The sequence below is a fragment of the Heloderma suspectum genome, chromosome 1 (genome assembly GCF_057233095.1).
Source record: "Heloderma suspectum isolate Gila_16-S chromosome 1, 16-S_ref, whole genome shotgun sequence".
NCBI classification, from domain to species: Eukaryota; Metazoa; Chordata; class Lepidosauria; order Squamata; family Helodermatidae; genus Heloderma; species Heloderma suspectum.
Genome location: NC_139458.1, coordinates 269,035,168 through 269,054,580, shown reverse-complemented (window position 1 = coordinate 269,054,580; position 19,413 = coordinate 269,035,168). Strand labels below are relative to the sequence as shown.

General features: G+C 43.3%; 1 protein-coding gene across 1 annotated transcript; it reads right to left on the bottom strand.

The window, feature by feature from the left end:
- Positions 1 to 1,064: 1,064 nt before the first annotated feature.
- Positions 1,065 to 16,238, bottom strand: RAD51AP2 (RAD51 associated protein 2). The gene is made up of 4 exons (XM_084830767.1): positions 16,064 to 16,238; positions 9,669 to 12,553; positions 8,975 to 9,076; positions 1,065 to 1,548 (listed from the first exon to the last, which is right to left on the bottom strand). The coding sequence occupies exons 2-4, from the start codon at positions 12,517 to 12,519 to the stop codon at positions 1,430 to 1,432; spliced, it is 3,072 nt and encodes a 1,023-aa protein (XP_084686893.1). The 5' UTR covers positions 12,520 to 12,553; positions 16,064 to 16,238; the 3' UTR covers positions 1,065 to 1,429.
- Between the last annotated feature and the right edge of the window lie 3,175 nt (positions 16,239 to 19,413).

Sequence of the window (19,413 nt, the reverse complement as noted above, 5' to 3'; positions counted from 1 at the left end):
GGTCCACTATCTCAGTTATCCTAATCCCTTGTCTATGACCCCAAATTGAGAATCATTTTATTTTACCATGTAATTGATAATTGTAAGAAGGCAAAACCATTTATAAGAATATTCTTATAAAATGGGGAATGTGGACTCAATTTAAAAAATATTGAGAAAATTAATACTTACTTTAAGAGATTATCTCCAAGTATGGATGAATATACCACCTCCCGAAGATGTTGAATAAATGGGTTCCAGAATTAGAGGATCAATATATCAAGAACATTTTTCTAGTACTATTTTCCCTTGTTGTTCAGACTTGGCGCACAGATATCAACACACTCCCTTCCATGAGTATGGATGATGATGATGATGATGATTTTTAAACAGCATTTCCAGTATCTGGGGCTGAGAGCATGGTAATATAAACTAGTCCACAACAGCACTCACTAAGCGGATGATCACCACCATCAACTTTGAAAGAGATGATCAGCCTTGTGGGAAGAAAGCTGTGGAATAGAAATACAGCAGGAGTAAGGAACATCTTTCAGCCCAAGGCAGTTTCAGAGACGCTCTTGGTGGTATCATTCCAGTGGTGGGTGGGGCCGAATGCAAAGAGGGTAAAGCCAGAATGCCAGCATATTGTAGCTTAAAGCTCTCACCACCTGTAATTAAGCCTTAGAAGGTATTTCAACCTTTTAAAATGGGGGGAAAACTGCATAAAAGCCAGAAAACCACCAAACAATCAGTGGTTGGAGCAAAGGGGGCAAGGCCAGGGGAAGGGGGCATGGGCATCTAGGGACCCCAGGAGGGCGAGATTCCCCACTCCTGGAACACAGTCTCCTTACCTCAGCTTTGTTAAACACAGCAACAGCAACCATCAGTACAGTGTGTGCATGTACACATATTCTCATATGCAGCAGCTGTACCTATGACCTAATGCTATACATGAAGATCTCTGGATCAAGACTAGTATTCTTAAGAAGAGTATGTGAATGTAATGAATAATGAAGGCTATACATTTAAATAATTATAATTATTGCCCAGCATATTCTATAATACTTAAGACACTTATAAACATCACAACAAAAGGCAGATTGTTTAATAAACTGATCTATGACATAATGCTAAATGCTATTACATTTTGTCAATACACTTTAAGAACTGAAAATCACATATACATACACACCATGTATTTTAATTTTATTAAATATGAAAATATTGAAGTACAGAAATTTCATGCAATACATATATCAATAAATGCTCATTTCAAAAGCACAATATGAAACACCCATACAGAATACTTTGGTATATCATCTTATGGTTCTTTTAGTATTAAAAGCTTAAAAACCAAAGAATGAAATATTAATAACTTTAAATATAAAGATACTAAAAACTTCAAATTTGTAGACAAAAATGTGTTTTCTTTAAACATTGCTATATTGAACTATTTCAGATATGGATGAAGGTTTGGGGGCTTAGCTTTCCTTGACAATCCCACTCTTAAAGGACGACGACATGTTTTAAGAGGCTGTACTCTTATAATCCCATCAAGCAAAGAGTTTCCTGTAAAAATGGTAAGAAATAGTACTTCAGAAATATAAGGGAGGTGCATGTGAGTCCATGGCTCCTGGTCAAATAAGTTTGAATGTTTTGCACAAGTCAAAAAACAACCCCCTCAAACTGTGACCAGCACAACAGCAATAAATGTGTGTACATTTTACAGCAAGAGTGTCACTCTACAGCAAGAGTGGGGAACATCAGGCCTGGGACCCATGTGGCCCTCCTGATGTCCCATTCCAGCATTCCAGGGTTCACCAGATGGCCATGGAAAATATGCCTTTTCACGCTTTAGTCAATGAGAGAAAAATATGCATTTGGGTGGGTGCGCATTTTTAAAATGTGCATGTAAATGCACACCTTTCCCACTCAAACATCATTCAGGAACAGGAAGAAGGCAGATTGAGCTTTGAGGTGGAATTCAGAGAACCTTGACAGGCTAAAGCCTTGCTGATTCTACCATCCCTACATTCCTGGGGAAACATAGTGTGGTGCTAAGTCAGTCAGGAATGTAGGAAAGAGGACTAGGGATGGCAGAGAATCCCACCACGGATTTCAGTGGGGCCGAATGCACTGGCATTTGGCCCCCCGAAATCCATGGCAGAATGGCCTGCCACCCCCCCACAGATTCCCCCCGGGACGAGGCTTACCTGGGGCAGATGTTGCGGGTGGCGGCGGCTCCAGTGGCGGCTGGTCTTTCGACCGGCTGCCACGGCTGCCATTTGGATCTTGGTCTTTGCTGTGATAGGCTACGTATTTACGTAGCCTATCACAGCAACCCCCCCAAAAAAAACAGCGTACGTAAATGGCGGCGGCTACGGTGGCTGCAATTTGCATTTCCTATTTTTCACCGTTTTAGTCTACGTAAATATTTACGTAAGCTATTACAGCCAAAAAAAAAAAAGGAACGCAAATAGCGCCCACTATGCTATTTGCGTTCCCCCTTTTTTTTCGCTGTAATAGCCTACGTAAATATTTACATAGGCAAAAACGGCGAAAAATAGGGAACGCAAATGGCAGCCACCGCAGCCGCCATCTGCATACGCTAGTTTTTTTTGGGGGGGGGGTTGCCGTGATAGGCTACGTAAATACTTATGTAGCCTATCACGGCAGCCTGGCTGGACGCAAATGGTGGCCACTACAGTGGCCGCCATTTTCATCCGCAGCAGCCCATCCGCGGACGGAAATCTGGCTGCGGACGGCCCTGGCCGACTGCTCTGCGGAGCCGCTGTGGAGCGGAGCCAGCCGGGCAGGATTCCGGGGGGGAGGACCGGATTGCCTCCCCCCCATCTAGGATTCCGGGGGGAGGGACAGAACGCCTCCCCCCCACTGCGAAAAATTCCACGAAAAGGTAAGTGACTTTCGTACATCCCTAAGAGGAACAAGGGCACTTTGAACCAGACTGTAATAAATCTCTAATGAGGGAGACAAGACAGTTGACCAAAAGGCAATAAAGCAAAGACAATGAATATTTTTATATATATTGAGTCTGTTTCCCGCCTCCCAGCTGAGCAGAGCAGAGCAGAGCAAGCTGCTCCAGCTGGTCCAGGGACTACAGAAGCAGGCAAGCTCCCAGAGAGCGAGCGAACAGAGCGAGCGAACAGGGGGAGCAAACAGGAGTTGGCCAGGGGAGTTGCAGTGGTTGAAGAGACAAAGGAGACAGAGGCTAAGAGGTAAGTGGGTTGCAGGAAGCCCAGGGTGCTGCCCTTTATCCTTCTGACTGGCTGTGAGCTCACCAGGAGCTTCTGAGAGCTCCAACTGAATTGGAGGGGTGTGGCCTGAGTACTCCCAGCAGCTGACTGGGCGGGAAGCTTCAGTCTGTTTCCCGCCTCCCAGCTGAGCAGAGCAGAGCAGAGCAAGCTGCTCCAGCTGGTCCAGGGACTACAGAAGCAGGCAAGCTCCCAGAGAGCGAGCGAACAGGGGGAGCAAACAGGAGTTGGCCAGGGGAGTTGCAGTGGTTGAAGAGACAAAGGAGACAAAGGAGACAGAGGCTAAGAGGTAAGTGGGTTGCAGGAAGCCCAGGGCGCTGCCCTTTATCCTTCTGACTGGCTGTGAGCTCACCAGGAGCTTCTGAGAGCTCCAACTGAATTGGAGGGGTGTGGCCTGAGTACTCCCAGCAGCTGACTGGGCGGGAAGCTTCAGTCTGTTTCCCGCCTCCCAGCTGAGCAGAGCAGAGCAGAGCAAGCTGCTCCAGCTGGTCCAGGGACTACAGAAGCAGGCAAGCTCCCAGAGAGCGAGCGAACAGGGGGAGCAAACAGGAGTTGGCCAGGGGAGTTGCAGTGGTTGAAGAGACAAAGGAGACAAAGGAGACAGAGGCTAAGAGGTAAGTGGGTTGCAGGAAGCCCAGGGCGCTGCCCTTTATCCTTCTGACTGGCTGTGAGCTCACCAGGAGCTTCTGAGAGCTCCAACTGAATTGGAGGGGTGTGGCCTGAGTACTCCCAGCAGCTGACTGGGCGGGAAGCTTCAGTCTGTTTCCCGCCTCCCAGCTGAGCAGAGCAGAGCAGAGCAAGCTGCTCCAGCTGGTCCAGGGACTACAGAAGCAGGCAAGCTCCCAGAGAGCGAGCGAACAGGGGGAGCAAACAGGAGTTGGCCAGGGGAGTTGCAGTGGTTGAAGAGACAAAGGAGACAAAGGAGACAGAGGCTAAGAGGTAAGTGGGTTGCAGGAAGCCCAGGGCGCTGCCCTTTATCCTTCTGACTGGCTGTGAGCTCACCAGGAGCTTCTGAGAGCTCCAACTGAATTGGAGGGGTGTGGCCTGAGTACTCCCAGCAGCTGACTGGGCGGGAAGCTTCAGTCTGTTTCCCGCCTCCCAGCTGAGCAGAGCAGAGCAGAGCAAGCTGCTCCAGCTGGTCCAGGGACTACAGAAGCAGGCAAGCTCCCAGAGAGCGAGCGAACAGAGCGAGCGAACAGGGGGAGCAAACAGGAGTTGGCCAGGGGAGTTTGGCAGGGAAGGTCAAGGGGGAGGCCCCTAACATTTTTTTTTATTTTTTTTTACTAACTTTTTTTCATTTATTTGTCTTGTAACACACACTTCCACACCAGTGGGACTCTGCTTTTAACCTCTACTGAGTAGAGGAGCAGGCACAGGCTAGTCTAGAACAATCACAAAGCTAGACACAAAAAGGGAAAAGAGGCTATGGAAGGACAAGACTCTCCAGTGGTGGTGACCTGCAAGGTGTGTGCAATGTTTGTTTTCTTGCCTGAGAACAACATGGCCTACACCTGCAACAAGTGCAAGTTGATCACGCTGCTGGAGGAAAAAGTAAGTGGACTGGAGCGGCGACTGTCAACCCTCCGGGGAATAAGAGAACACGAAGAGTTCTTGGACAGAATGGGGGAACTACAGCAGCAAAGGGCAGACCAGAAGCTTGAAGAGCAACAGCAAGATGAGGCAGTGGGAAATGCTGAGGTGAAGAAAAATGGAGTAGAGGATACTCCTTGGAAAACGGTGACAGTTAGGAGAAGAAGAACTAGACGCCACTCTGCACCAGTGGAAGCGGTGGAGCTGTGGAACCGATTCCAGGTACTTGCAGATGAGACTGGAGGACAGCCTGCAGAGGAAGAATCACAGGGGAACCTGCATGAGAGTGAGCAAGAGGCTGAAGGTCGGTCAAACAGAGGCGATGAAACCCAGGCCTACAAGAAGAAGAAGAGAAGAGTGGTAGTAGTGGGAGACTCCTTGCTGCGTGGGATCGAGACCCAAGTATGTCGCGAAGACCCGTGGACTCGCCAGGTATGTTGTCTCCCGGGAGGACAGATTAGAGACGTGACTGAAAGGTTGCCTGCACTCATAAAGCCCACTGACAGGTATCCCTTTCTTCTCATCCATGTGGGAACAAATGATACCGCCAAGCGGAGCTACGAAGAGATCACGTCAGACTTTGAAGCTTTGGGAAGGAAACTCAAGAACTTTGGGGCCCAGATAGTTTTCTCATCCATCCTTCCAGTAGTTAGAAGAGGGATAGAAAGGGAACGAAAAATACTCCGGGTGAATGACTGGCTACGAAGGTGGTGCCGACGAGAGAGATTTGGATTCTGGGACCACGGGCTATACTTCCTGGAAGATGGGCTGTTGGCTAGGGATGGGTTGCACCTCACAAAGGCTGGGAAGAATGTGTTTGGCCACAGCATGAAGAACTTCATCAGGAGGGCTTTAAACTGAATCCTACGGGGAAGGGAGATGTAATGTTGGGGGTAACAATGGACGTAGGCGCATGCACTGCAATGGAGAGAACAGCGCTGATAGCGCCCAATAATAGTCTTCAGACACATGTAGGAAGAAAGCCAGACTATGAAGCATATGGTCTTCGATGTCTATATACTAATGCCCAGAGTATGGGAAACAAACAGAACGAACTTGAACTCTTAATACAGGAGGGAAATTATGACTTGATAGGTATAACTGAGACTTGGTGGGATGACTCTCATGACTGGAATACAGCAGTTGAAGGATATAACTTGTTCAAAAAGAACAGGAGGAACAGAAAGGGAGGCGGGGTTGCACTGTATGTGAAAAATACATATCTCTGCACAGAAATACAGGAGGAGGAGCTTGGTAGCCCCATCGAGAGCATCTGGGTTGAAATAAATGGAGCAAAGAATAAAAGGAACCTGGTGGTCGGAGTCTACTACCGGCCACCCAATCAAGGAGAAGCCAAGGATGAAACTTTTGAAAAGCAAATAGCCAATGTTTTAAGGAAGCATGATGTAGTAGTAATGGGGGACTTCAATTTCCCCGATATTTGTTGGGAGACAAATTCTGCAAAACATGGCCCCTCCAGGAAATTCCTGACTTGTGTGGCGGATAACTTCCTCCTACAGAAAGTAGAGGAAGGAACTAGAGGATCGGCTATCCTTGACTTGATCCTAACCAACAGAGATGACTTAGTGGATAAAGTAGCAGTTACAGGAACTCTGGGGGAAAGCGACCATGTTGTACTTGAGTTCTTGGTTCTAAGGGAAGCAAAAGCCGAGTGTACTCAAACGCGTACCCTGGATTTTAGGAAAGCTGATTTTAACAAACTCAGAACAATGATCAGTAAGGTCCCATGGCAAGCAATGCTAGCGAGAAAAGGAGTCCAAGATGGGTGGGAACTTTTAAAAAAGGAAATTCTCAAGGCACAATCACAAACAATTCCAACAAGAAGAAAAGGTGGAAGACAACAGAAGAAGCCAATGTGGCTTCACAAAAAGCTTAGGGATGACCTGAAAACAAAAAAGGACACATATAGGAAGTGGAAAGAAGGCCAAGTAACAAAGGAAGAGTACAGGCAGGTAGCACAGAATTGCAGGGATGGCGTCAGGAAGGCTAAAGCGGAGAACGAGGTGAGGTTAGCGAGGGATGCTAAAAACAACAAAAAGGCTTTCTTCAGCTACGTGCATAGTAAAAGGCAGAGGAAAGAAATGGTTGTTCAGCTATTAAATAAGGATGGCAAAATGATAACAGATGACAAAGAAAAGGCAGAGGTGCTCAATTCCTACTTTGGCTCAGTCTTCTCCCAAAAGAGGGTCTATGACCCCCCTGGCAAAGGCGAAGTACAGGCTGAAGGGGCAGGATTGCAGCTTGAGATCGACAGGCATATGGTCAAGGAACACCTCATTACTTTGAATGAGTTCAAATCTCCAGGGCCAGATGAACTGCATCCTAGAGTCATAAAGGAACTGGCAGAAGAGCTCTCAGAACCGCTGTCTATTCTCTTTGAGAAATCATGGAGGACCGGGGAAGTGCCAGATGACTGGAGGAGGGCTAACGTTGTCCCTATCTTCAAAAAGGGTAAAAAGGAGGAACCTGGGAACTACAGACCAGTCAGTCTGACATCAATCCCTGGGAAAATTCTGGAGCAGATCATAAAGCAATCCATCTGGAAGCACCTTGACAACAATGCAGTGATTACTCGAAGCCAACATGGATTTGTCAAAAACAAGTCCTGCCAGACAAATCTGATCTCATTTTTTGATCAAGTCACCTCCCTTGTAGACCGTGGGAATGCTGTAGACATCATATACCTCGACTTCAGCAAAGCTTTCGACAAAGTGCCCCATGATATCCTGATGAGCAAACTAGCTCGAAGTGGGCTAGATGAAACAACGATCCAGTGGATCCACAGTTGGCTACAGAATCGGACTCAAAGAGTGCTTATCAATGGGACCTTCTCAAGCTGGGGAGAGGTAACGAGTGGGGTACCGCAGGGCTCAGTCCTGGGCCCAGTGCTCTTCAACATTTTTATTAATGACTTGGAGGAGGAGGTGCAGGGAATGCTGATCAAATTTGCAGATGACACAAAATTGGGAGGGATAGCTAATACTTTGGAAGACAGAAACAAAATTCAAAGTGATCTGGATAGACTGGAGTGCTGGGCAGAAAACAACAGAATGGCATTTAATAGGGACAAATGCCAAGTTCTGCACCTAGGAAAAAGAAACCAAATGCACAGTTACAAGATGGGGGATACGTGGCTCAACCACACTACGAGCGAGAAGGATCTTGGAATTGTCGTCGATCACAAGCTGAATATGAGCCAACAATGTGATGTGGCTGCAAAAAAGGCCAATGCTATTTTGGGCTGCATTCATAGAAGCATCGCTTCCAAATCCCGGGAAGTACTAGTTCCCCTCTACTCAGCACTGGTTAGGCCTCATCTGGAGTACTGTGTCCAGTTCTGGGCACCACACTTTAAGAAGGATGCAGACAAGCTGGAGAGGGTTCAAAGGAGGGCAACAAAGATGATCAGGGGACTGGAAACAAAGCCCTATGAAGAGAGACTGAAAGAACTGGGCATGTTTAGCCTTGAGAAGAGAAGACTGAGGGGAGATATGATAGCGCTCTTCAAGTACTTGAAAGGTTGTCACAGAGAAGAAGGCCAGGATCTCTTCTTGATCATCCCAGAGTGCAGGACACGGAATAATGGGCTCAAGTTACAGGAAGCCAGATTCCGACTGAACATCAGGAAAAACTTCCTGAGTGTCAGAGCAATACGGCAATGGAACCAATTACCTGGGGAGGTGGTGGGCTCTCCCACACTGGAGGCCTTCAAGACAAGGCTGGACAGCCATTTGTCAGGGATGCTCTGACTTGGATTCCTGCATTGAGCAGGGGGTTGGACTCGATGGCCTTGTAGGCCCCTTCCAACCCTACTATACTATTCTATACTATTCTATATCTCATTTTTTTTGTCATTTTCATGGGCAAAATATAGGATAGCCCATAGGATTGTTTATTCCAGTTGTTTATTCAGTTGTAGATGTAGTGTAGCACAGCAGAGCAGAGCCTTTGCTACATCTTCTATTACTGAACCTGGAACTCAAAGAAGACCAACAACCCCAGAGTCACATGTTTGAAAAAAAAATACCTACTTGCTATGACTTAAATGGAAAAATAAATATAAACAAGGGAAATATTTTTCATGCTGAGTTGCTAGAAACAGAATAGTTTACCTCTCTCTGTTTGTAAGCTGTAGCTTTCTTTCTTCATAAATGTATGAGACACAAATGCTGGGTTCCAAGGGAAAGGTTGTGTACCATGAGAATCACATTGTTCTTAAATTAGAAAAACAAACTCACCATAAGCATTATATTTAATATTAAAATATAAACTAGTATTTTGATCTATATGTGAACGTACTAGGTCTAAAATATAGCACATATATACGCAACAAAGGATACTGCCCTTCTCCTTCTTTTACCAGTGCCAACGCTGGCAGCTGCTGAGACAGGGCTAATGCCTGCTCTGAGTCCCCCTTTATCTATTTTTCTGGCCCAATGCTCTGAGCAGCACCAACTGGCTCAGTATAGCTGCCATTTTAATTTCCCACAATGCTTCTGAAGTAGTATTGCTCTAGGGCATGCAGGAAATTAAAATGGCAGCCTTCAGACACCTGATGCTGGTGTTAGGCCATCCAGAGCCTACCATCAAAGGAGGAAGTCCAAGAGTGCACTTTGTCTAGAGCCCCTATATACCTGGAGCAGGCCCTGCCAGTTACGGCGCAAATACAATTTGTAATAGGCATGCAGATGGACAGAAAGAATCTGCACACCTGTTCCCTCTTGATGACATATGCATATGCAACAGAAGTACAATTCTAGTATGTAATCTAACATGTTGCGTAATTTTTTAAAATAATTTAGTTACCTTCAGAGGATAAGTAGAACAATTCTTCATCTGATACACTTGAAGAACAGTACTCATGGGGTACTTCCTGCTCTCCAGGACTTTCTAGCGCTATGTCCTTAAATAAACTTCGTTCATTCTTATTTTGCTTCACCATAGTAGAGTAATTCACAGTAGTACCAAAAGTGGAAAAGGTCATATTTACTTTATTTTCACAAACATTTTTGCAGTCTTCATCTAGTATGCTGTCAGAACGATCTAGTACAAGGAGATCTGTCTCAAGAATATGTCTTTCTCCACATGATAGACTATTTTCATTTTTCTGACTAATGTTATTAAACATATGAAGCTCTTCCAGCACCAAATCAAATTGGTTTTTCATTTCAAATTCATCATTTTTGTTATTTTCTGAAGAAACATTGTTGTCTACTGTATCTTCAAAATGCTTTTGTTTCCTTGTACATGAAGCCACAGTTAATTTCTCTTTAGAACCAACAGATTTTCCACATTCATATAGTAGAGTTAAATTCTGATACCGATTTCTTTTGCTTGTATAACACTGCTCAAATGCATTTCCTGTCTTATTTGCATCTTCAGCATTTTGTTTCACAGGCGCAAGATCTGAATTATGTCTGCCACTTAGTAAAATATCTTTCTGAAGCAGGAAGTTCACATTTTCTGCTTTTTTAACTTTCGGATGCTTCGGTCTAGTAGATACTCTAGAACTATACACAGGCTGGTATTGTAAAATACCAGTAATTTTTTCAAATACAAAGCTACTTTGTTTTCTTCTTTTTCCACGTGTGGGAATCCTGCTATGCCGTGCTTTGACACTGACATCAATATTTTGATTTATACAAAGATCATGAGACATAGCTGAAGTAAAATACTGGTCATCATCTGAGAAACATTTAAGTATGTTTCCAGAATTAAGCCCATTTATTGGGAAGGATATCTTGTTGATTTCATGTTTGGGCCAGTGGATATTAGTATTTATATCTCTTGCATTCTGAGACTTTTTGCCCTTGCTTTCTTGTTCCAACAAAGAATTGCAATTTGTAAATAACTTGGGCAGAATACAACTGTAAATCAGTATATCAGAGTCACTGCTGGTGATTCTTTTAGCAGTGGCTGTGCATTCTTTGCTATATTTTTCATTATTTTCATCATTAAAGATTACATTCCCTATAGATAAGATTTGATCCACTTCCTCTGAATCAATATTCAGGCAGATTTTTTTAAATGTGTCAAAAGGAGAAACATGGGCTTCCTTATCAACAAAGCCACAAGGATTTTCTTGGCAATCTTCACAATTACACTTCTTTTTGTCGTTCTTTGCTCTGCTACAAGTTCCTATGTATTTTGGGACATATTTGCTCTTGCTTATAAAGTGAATGCTGTTTCTGAATCTCCCAGTTGCATGTTTGTTTTGTGCTTTTAAAACAAAATGAGAAGTTTTAAACTTTTTAATAGGAAAAACGCTGTTTTCATTGAAGGCTTTTCTATTTTTCTTTTGCATGTAAGTTTCCATAGTAACCGCTGTTTGAAGATTTAAAGATTTAGTACTTAACTTTTCAAATATGATTGGAACTGAAGTCAAATAATTCAGTAATCTAAAATTTGCTGTCAGATTATCCACTGTTTTAGGATTATGCAAACTTTCTTCCGAAAAAGTAGAACTATTAAAATTATTATCTGGTAAAATTTGATTGTTAGAAAGTAAAAGTTGCCTTGCCATTTGTTCTTTTTCATTGCCAACTAATGAAACGGTATCATCTTCTATAGTATCTCTGGAAAATATGAAACATTCTTCGGTACTCTTTTCATTTGACACTTCTCTTTGTTGGGTATGAAGTAGAATTATTTGGCTGACTATTGAGGTGTCATTCTTTTCAGTTGCAGTGCTCCACTTATGTATTCTCTTATCGGCTAGAAATAATTCAGAAGCAGCACATTTTACTAATTTGGGATTGACAGCTCCACAATTCTTTGAATAAGGTATACACATGTACTGAAATACCTTGTTTCTTCTGAAATTATTTGCAGGGCTTCTTTTTTGCTTTTTACAGAATAAAACACTACTATCTTCATCCACAACATTTTTATATTCATAGAATAAACATTTGAAGTCTATCTTTCTTCCTTTCATAAAGCTGCTAGCTGGCAAACATAGGTGTAGGGTTTGGCGATTACTGTGTTCACTAACTATATCTGGTTTTGGAATACGATATTGCTCTCCTGACCTTAAAATTTCACATACATCATGAAAATGTGTATCATTTTCATTATTTTGACATTCTGTTACATCTGTAAACCAACATTCCATTCTTGTAAGAAGCTTTTCTGCCAAGATCTCATTAAAAAATATACTTCCTGTTGGCAACTCATTCTGCTTTGAAATACTACTACTCTCTATTGATTTTTCTCCTTTAGCATATAAGGCCCAAGATTCTGATTTTGTGATCAATGACTTATCATTTTCATTAAACTCAGAAGAATTAGCATCTTTTGTAATACTGCAATATTTATTTTCAAAAGCCCATTTTTCAATTAATGGTATATTTCCTAGCAATCTGGACTGCAAGTTGGCATTCATACATAGTTTAAAATGTGCACATAGTCTTACATTGGTTTTGAAACTTGTACAGTTTTCCTCCTGTAATTCCAAGCTATTTTGACTAAAATTACATAATACTTCAGGAAAACTGAGAGGTTTGTTTGATGACTCATCTACATAGCATAATCTTTCCTGCAACTGCCCTTGTTCCTTCTTTGAGCTCAGATAATTTCTATCTATTTTATGTTTCTTTGGCCATGGTTCTTCTATTTCTGCTGATGTGGATAAAAGTGCTTGCAAACTTGAGTTTTCCATGTTCAGTTCTGAAGAATAAAACTTGGTGTCTGGTCTGAAATTTAAACCAAACAAGACTGTTAAAATTATACTAATTTGTATTTTTAGCATTAATAAAATACAAAATACAGTAATACAGTGTATTTGGGGTAACGTGGTGTTTTCATTCATATTTATATCATTTTGCCACATGAAACTATAGCAATGACAGCATATTCATATTTGGTCTGCATTTACCATAGGAGTGATTTAAAAATAAAATATATAATTATAGAGCTTTTTTGTTTAAGTGTTAAACATAGTTACTTGGAACGAAGGCCCACTAGTTCAAAAGAAATGTACATCTCCATAATGTGGATAGGAATGCAGCTCTAGGCAATGTTCAGATTTTAAAAGGCAGTACTAAGTACTTCAGTAGACATTATTCAGCAGGGTGTGCTTCTATATTCACATTTTGACAACACAAATTTATAATAGCCTTTTCCCCCCAGGAAGATCTTATTCAGCTAAGTTTGTGGGGATATTTCAATGTGCTTTCTGCAGGGGACATAGCCTTAATTTTGGCAATAGACAGAAACAACCTGAGAAGGGCAGGCACACTACCCAATTCTATTGCATGTGGGTGGCAGTGCTGACTCCAGGTTCTTGAGGGCCCTTGAGCAAGACACCCTTCTACTTTCTCATCGCCACTGTCACCAGCTGCTATTGCTCCTCATCCTATTTATTATCATTGCTACCACTTGCTTGCTTGACAGAGAGCCACTGAGCATGTAGGCAGTGGCATCTACTGCTGTTTGTTTCTCACTACCACTGTTGTCTGGGGCAAGGAAAGAGGCAGGTGAACAAGCAGGTTGCAATGATGAAGAGGAGGAGCAAATCCAGGGAGCTTTTGTCAATGGGCCCCTGCTGAGGTATAGGCCCACCACCTGGTTGTGCTTGTGGTGTTGGTGCTTGCTGCTGCCTAGGAAGCCCAACAGGTCCCACCAGCCACAGACCACCTCAGATCTGGGATGCTTCCAGACAGCTCCTAACACTACCAACAAAAGACATGGTAAACTGTTCTGTCTTTTCCTCCTTAATGAATCTTCTGCAGTAAGAAAAAAGATGGAAGTGGTGGTGGGAAAACACAAGAGGGTAACACATAGAAGATCACATTAACTGGAAACCCTGTAAAATTATGTGAATGAGGCAGGGCAATGGTGCCATAAAAACTTCATCTGGAATTACTCTTGAAGACAGCCCTGCCTGAGGAACTGCCTCAGGACCTGACAGCTTGTCACCCTCTACCACCATATATGAGAAGGAGCCGTAAAGGTTCTAGGACGCTGCTTTTGGTGTGGAAATTTTACAGGGAATCTTTCTTGTCAAACCTGAAATGTTTCTAAAGTTCAGGAATGCCCATTTGTGCCTTAATTCCTGAATAGATTCCTGAACAAAAGTGGCAGTCTTCAGGGAAAGGGTGGGGGGACGGGTGTTGCCCAACATAGCTTGGAGGCTGTTTGAACGCTAAACCCCCTACAGCATTCATTTTTTTTAAGCCAGAAAAATGGGAGGGTAAACCTTGAGCAAGAAGGGAAGCCCTTACACAGGAATTAAGTCATGTCCTTATACATATTGGGTCTGTTTCTAACGTGTGTGCTATCCCTTCTCCATTTTGTTTGCGTTTGAACTGCTAGGCCTCAGTGCTGCCCTTTAGCTCTTACTACACTCGTATCATGTGCCTCATCAAGGTAAGGGGAAACTGCTTGCTCAAGAGAGGAGAGGCTGTGTGACCCTTTTGTACCTCTTAAGGCTGGGCCTCAGTACTGCCGCTTGGCTCTTGCCGCACACGCCAACCCTCCTCTGCCTAACGAGCGGGTTGCTCAGGGGAGGAAAGAGTGAGACCTGCCCTCCTTCTCTAATGTGCCTAGCCTAGTACCTTTTTTTTGAGTGTGGAAAGCAGACAGGAGCAACCACATTGCTAGTAATCCTGCTGAGGCAAGAAAAAGGAAAGGGAAGGAGGCCTCATACAACCCTTCAGAGGAATTCCATACAACACCCGCACTGTTCTCTGGGCATCCATGAGGTCTACCGGTGCAGACACCAGGCCAACCAGCTGCCTTCCCTGCCCAGGACAGTTCGCTACATCGTGGATTTCCATTAGGGCAATATATAGTCCTTGGCCAGAAAAAGTCAAACACCCCATTCGCCATACCAGAGGGGGAATTTGTATGCCTGCAATTAGCACTTCGTAAGGAAGAAAGAAAAAAAAAACCCTCAGAGGCGCCTAGACCAAACTTTCCCTGACCTGGAGAAAGCGTGGGTGTGTCTGTATAGGGGGGAGCTTTGCAAAGTGCTGTGCGGGACCCATATGTAGGTATGTTTATGTGCCCATGGAAGACGCCCCTCCCGCTATTCCTGCCCTGGCCTCGCTCTGACAGACAGTGCCCAGCGGGTCTTTTCTGTCCCTTTGCAACCATAGACTTACTGTATAGACTTATATAGGCTTCCAATCTCTAGGTTCCTTTAGACCTCCTCCAGAGCAAAGGCTAGATCTGCTCAAGGACAACGATAGAGAAATCCAGGATTTTACCGCATCTGTGATTAGACAGCTGTCCACCCCCCACCCCCAAAAAAAGTAGCAGCGAAGGGAGGAGTTCATGATTTTCCGAACGCAGATATTATTTGGTGTCATTTTTTTTGTTTTAAAACAGTTAGGGCACAATCCTATACATGTTTAGACACAAAAGGTATACAACTTTTGACAGAGAAAGGCCTACAACAAAAGAGTTGTAGGCCTTTTCTCTGTCTAAACATGCATAGGACTGCGCCCTTAGAAACACACAACAGATTTGCATTCAGGTCCGAGGAGCAAAAGGCTTCTGCAATCTGCATACCATTCAGTGCTGAACTTGGGCTGGGCTCTGAGCACTCCTAATTTGAAACGAAACACTCCAGGTCTTTTGTAACCCCCCCCCCTCTCTCTCTCTCACACACACACACACACCCTACAATATGGGGATAAGGGTATTGACCTTTGTAGCGTACTTTAAAAAAAATAATCATATTTCACATGAAATAAGATCCAAGTTAGAGCTTGGACGTTTGCCGCTCTTTTTTTTTTTCTGGGTGGACATGGATATACACATACTGGTGGCCAATCACTAAGCTAAAATCCTGCATTTTTGCCTTATTTCTATGGAGACGTCTCCTTCCGTGGAAGAGAGAGGGAAAAAAGGGGCTGAAAGAACCCGGAAGTTTCATCCTCAGATAATGGCGTGACTTAGTCTACTTCTTTCTTCTCTAGGTTTCTAGCCTCTATTCCCCTGTAGGCAGGAAGCCGCCTGAGGCGCTTGGGCGCAGTCAAGCCGTCTGCAGCCTTTTAGTTCCCGATAATCTAACTCATGTCTACGCAGAAGTAAATCGCATTGTAGACGTCTGAGTAGACACGAATAGGATTGCGCTGTAGAGGTTATTCTTGCTTCCACAGTCTATTTGGAAAATAATAATAATAATAGCAGCAGCAGCAGCACAATGGCATACTGAAATATATAGCGGGAAGGGGAGGAAGTATTTTCCATCTTACCTTGCCAAAAAGAATCGCCATAACGATGTAGACTCCTGTACGCCTTTACTTGGAAACAAGTCCCATTGAGTTCAGTGGTGTTTACTCTCAAAGCGTGTAGAGGACTGCAGCCGCATTGTTCCCCCGCAAACACACACACACACACCCTGTATAAAAGGTCGACCTTGCGATTTCCTTTTACCTTCCCTATCGGTGGAGAGGTATCGATCCTATTTCTACATACTTACTTGGGAGTAAGCCTCGTGCTTCAGTGTGCCTTGCTTCTCATAGGATTAGGGTGCTTAGGGAGTTTGATTCATTATTATGTCAGCGGGGGGGGGGGGGACCTGTTTCGAAGGATAAAGTGGCCCCCGCCAAAACTCAGCTGTTCTGGCAGCGTGTGTGAGTGAGAGACTGGACCTGCACTCCTGAATTTAGTAAACACCTAAAGTAATTCCTAGTGCACACTGCGCTTCTCTGATTCTGGAGGGAGCGGATGGTATCCTCACTAAAATACAATTTATTAGAACTGTTTTAAGGCTGCATTTTAATTTATAATGTGTTAATAATGAATAATGAGGAATTTCAATTGAGACAATTCTATATTTTGCTGTTAGCTAAGCAACCGATTAAGGCGTACGCCCTAGGAACAGCTGGTAAAATGTAATCCCAAAACCACTGTAAAGGGTTTTTTGCTGGGCTAGGTGAATTGCAGTGCAATCTTATACATGCCTACTCAGAAGAAGTAAGTCCCATTGACTTAAGTGGGACTTGCTGTGATGTAAATGTTCCTAAAATTGAAGCCCTGAAGAGATACAGTGGTAGCGGATAAGCTCTGTATATATCAGTCTCAGGTTCAATTCCTAGCACCTATTTAAAGAATTTTAGGGTTCTACCAGAAGTCTGCCTTGACATGAGGCTCCTTCTGCTTCCCAGTTCAGTTTCAGAGGCACAGGAAAGTACAATCCCATGCTCCTAAGAAATCATGCTGTCACTGAACATGCTCAGGGCCAGCATCAATTTCTAGTTAAAAATGAGGCCTGCAGGAAGGCCTCTACTGAGGCCTTTCCTTTCTCTAGTGAGTCCTCCCTGAGGTCGGTTATCTCCTTCCTTCACAAACCAACTTTCTTTCTTTTGCTTGAGATTGGTGTGCAGTTCCTCTATTCTCTTTTCCAAGATTTTTCAGAAAACCTTTAAAATAAGGTTTTCAAGCATTATATGAAAAAATAAATCATGACAAATTGAGTCAAAAGACAAGTTCACCTATCACTAGACATTAATAGGGTGAATGGGCCATTGGTCTAACTCAGGCAGATCGTTTATAATACATTATTATATATTGAATCCATTGTTCAACGCAAAGCTCAAACTGAAATTCATGTAGAAGATATACATCATTCTATTGTCATATAAGTGTTGTGCCTTTTTATAAAACACTACAATTTAGACTTGGAACATAATTCCATCCAGCATGTAAATTATATATTATAGGCATGCCAGAAAGAAATTAAACCAGCATGAAATAGCATCCTATGGAACAATGTAAATTAAATTGATCATGATAACAAATTGTTTTAATTTCTGTAGAGCAAAGCTAAAGAAACTGCAAGAAAAACAGTAAAGTCAATAAACCTGACAATGAAAAATCAACTATGCAACGCTTCCAGAAGTTCATTGCAGTGTTCATTCTTCATGAACAATTGAACAGCACATTGTTCTTAACAGAGATACACAATATTTTCATGGGTTTGTATCCATCTGCCAACAGAATGGACACCACTGGTGGAACGGATTCCCTCTCCCCTCCCTACACACACCTCAAATCTGGGGGGACTCTTCAGAGCAGATTTGGAGGGGGGTATACAGGACAGTGCAGAGGGAAGGAGAGGAAGGGGAAGTCCCATTGCACAAGCAGAAGTCAACATTGGATAAAGCCAATTGTATTTTTTCTATCTTTTAAACTAATTTATTTAATCACACTACACCAAGATATCATTGAGCTTTTTCAGGACCAAACCATTACTCCCAGTGTGCCCAAATGCGTTGCTAGTAGACTTGTTGAATACTGAAGAAGTGCAATACAGTTTAAAAACCTTTCTTTTTCATTGCTTCAGCAATGGACTATAGTAAATGGTTCTTGCAGCAAGCTCCTTCCCACCTTGCCAGAAAAGTAACTGAGCTATCTAGTACAATTTAATTCCAACAGTATTGCAAGTGCTAGGTTAGCATGGATATACTTTCAGCTAAGCAGCCAGCTTAAGTTTTTCTGCTACTAGACGTAGGAATGTGGTTAAGTGAAAAAAGTGTGTGTGTGTGTGTGTGTACAGGGGTGTAGCAATGGGGGGGGGGGAGAATGAGGGCATTGCCCTCACAAATGAAATTTTTCTTCACTCCCCAAATCTCTAGCATTGCAGTAACTTAAAAGTTCAGTTGAGTTTTTACATTTTGGGCATCCAAAGAGAGGTGGCAGGGCATAGTTACCAAGGGAATGCAAACACAGCAAATATTTGGTGTCTGTCAGTATCAGGTGGACTTTAGTTACAGCACAGCACAATGAGAATAATGTAACATGTAACTGTAAAATGAAGTAGGAATATGTATGTACAGAGAAATAAAATTAATACATACACCCAAATTTGGGGCAGAAAAACAAACTCGAACATTACTACAGAAAGACAGCAGGAAATGAAGAGATTAGATTGGAATTAATTTGGCCCATTCAGATGAATAGGTGTGACGTGAACACAAATCTTGATGGATGGGAGTTTGCAACTAGAGGAAGGAAAAGTGGGAAGGATAGTACTGTTATGCACTACAGAGCATCTTCCCTTCCCCTGTTGTACTCAGCCAGCCTGTGTAGGCACTAGGCAGTGGGTGTTACACATGCATCTTGTGGGTGAGCCTAGGCTTTTGGGCGTACACTGTGCAGCAGCCTAGCCTAGGGCAGGACCTGAGAAGAAGCAGAGAGGTGAATTAGCTCTCCAAGGCCCAGGAAGCCTAATGAGAACCTAACTTAGACCAGGCAATGGGGAGCTGGAATATTGTGTGTGCATGTCTGGGAGGCATTTCTTCCCTAGTTAGTTGGAAAAGTTGAAAAATATATCCTTTCCGGTTCCATTTCAAAGTGGTTTTGAAGAGTGTAATGTGGCTACAGCCTTAGTTGCAACAGTTTTAAACCTCCACCCAACTGTGCAAATGATCATTATATTACACCTTATTTAACTTTTCTTATGTGAACTTATGTACTACCAAAACAGAGTGCATGACATTTGCTGGTTGAGCCATTGGAAGCCGTGCTAGCTGGCTGGCCCAGGGTAGGGATGTACGAATTGTGTACCTTCTGTGCCGCTTGACTTCCACAGTTTGTGGCC

Bases quoted from the DNA above. Each gene is read 5' to 3' on its own strand.
- RAD51AP2 (XM_084830767.1), bottom strand. From the start codon at position 12,519: ATGGAAAACTCAAGTTTGCAAGCACTTTTATCCACATCAGCAGAAATA. The intron at 9,077-9,668 runs GTAACTAAATTA...TTCTAATTTAAG, and splicing joins GTTCTACTTATCCTCTGAAG to AACAATGTGATTCTCATGGT. The intron at 1,549-8,974 runs GTAAACTATTCT...CCATTTTTACAG, and splicing joins CAGCTTACAAACAGAGAGAG to GAAACTCTTTGCTTGATGGG.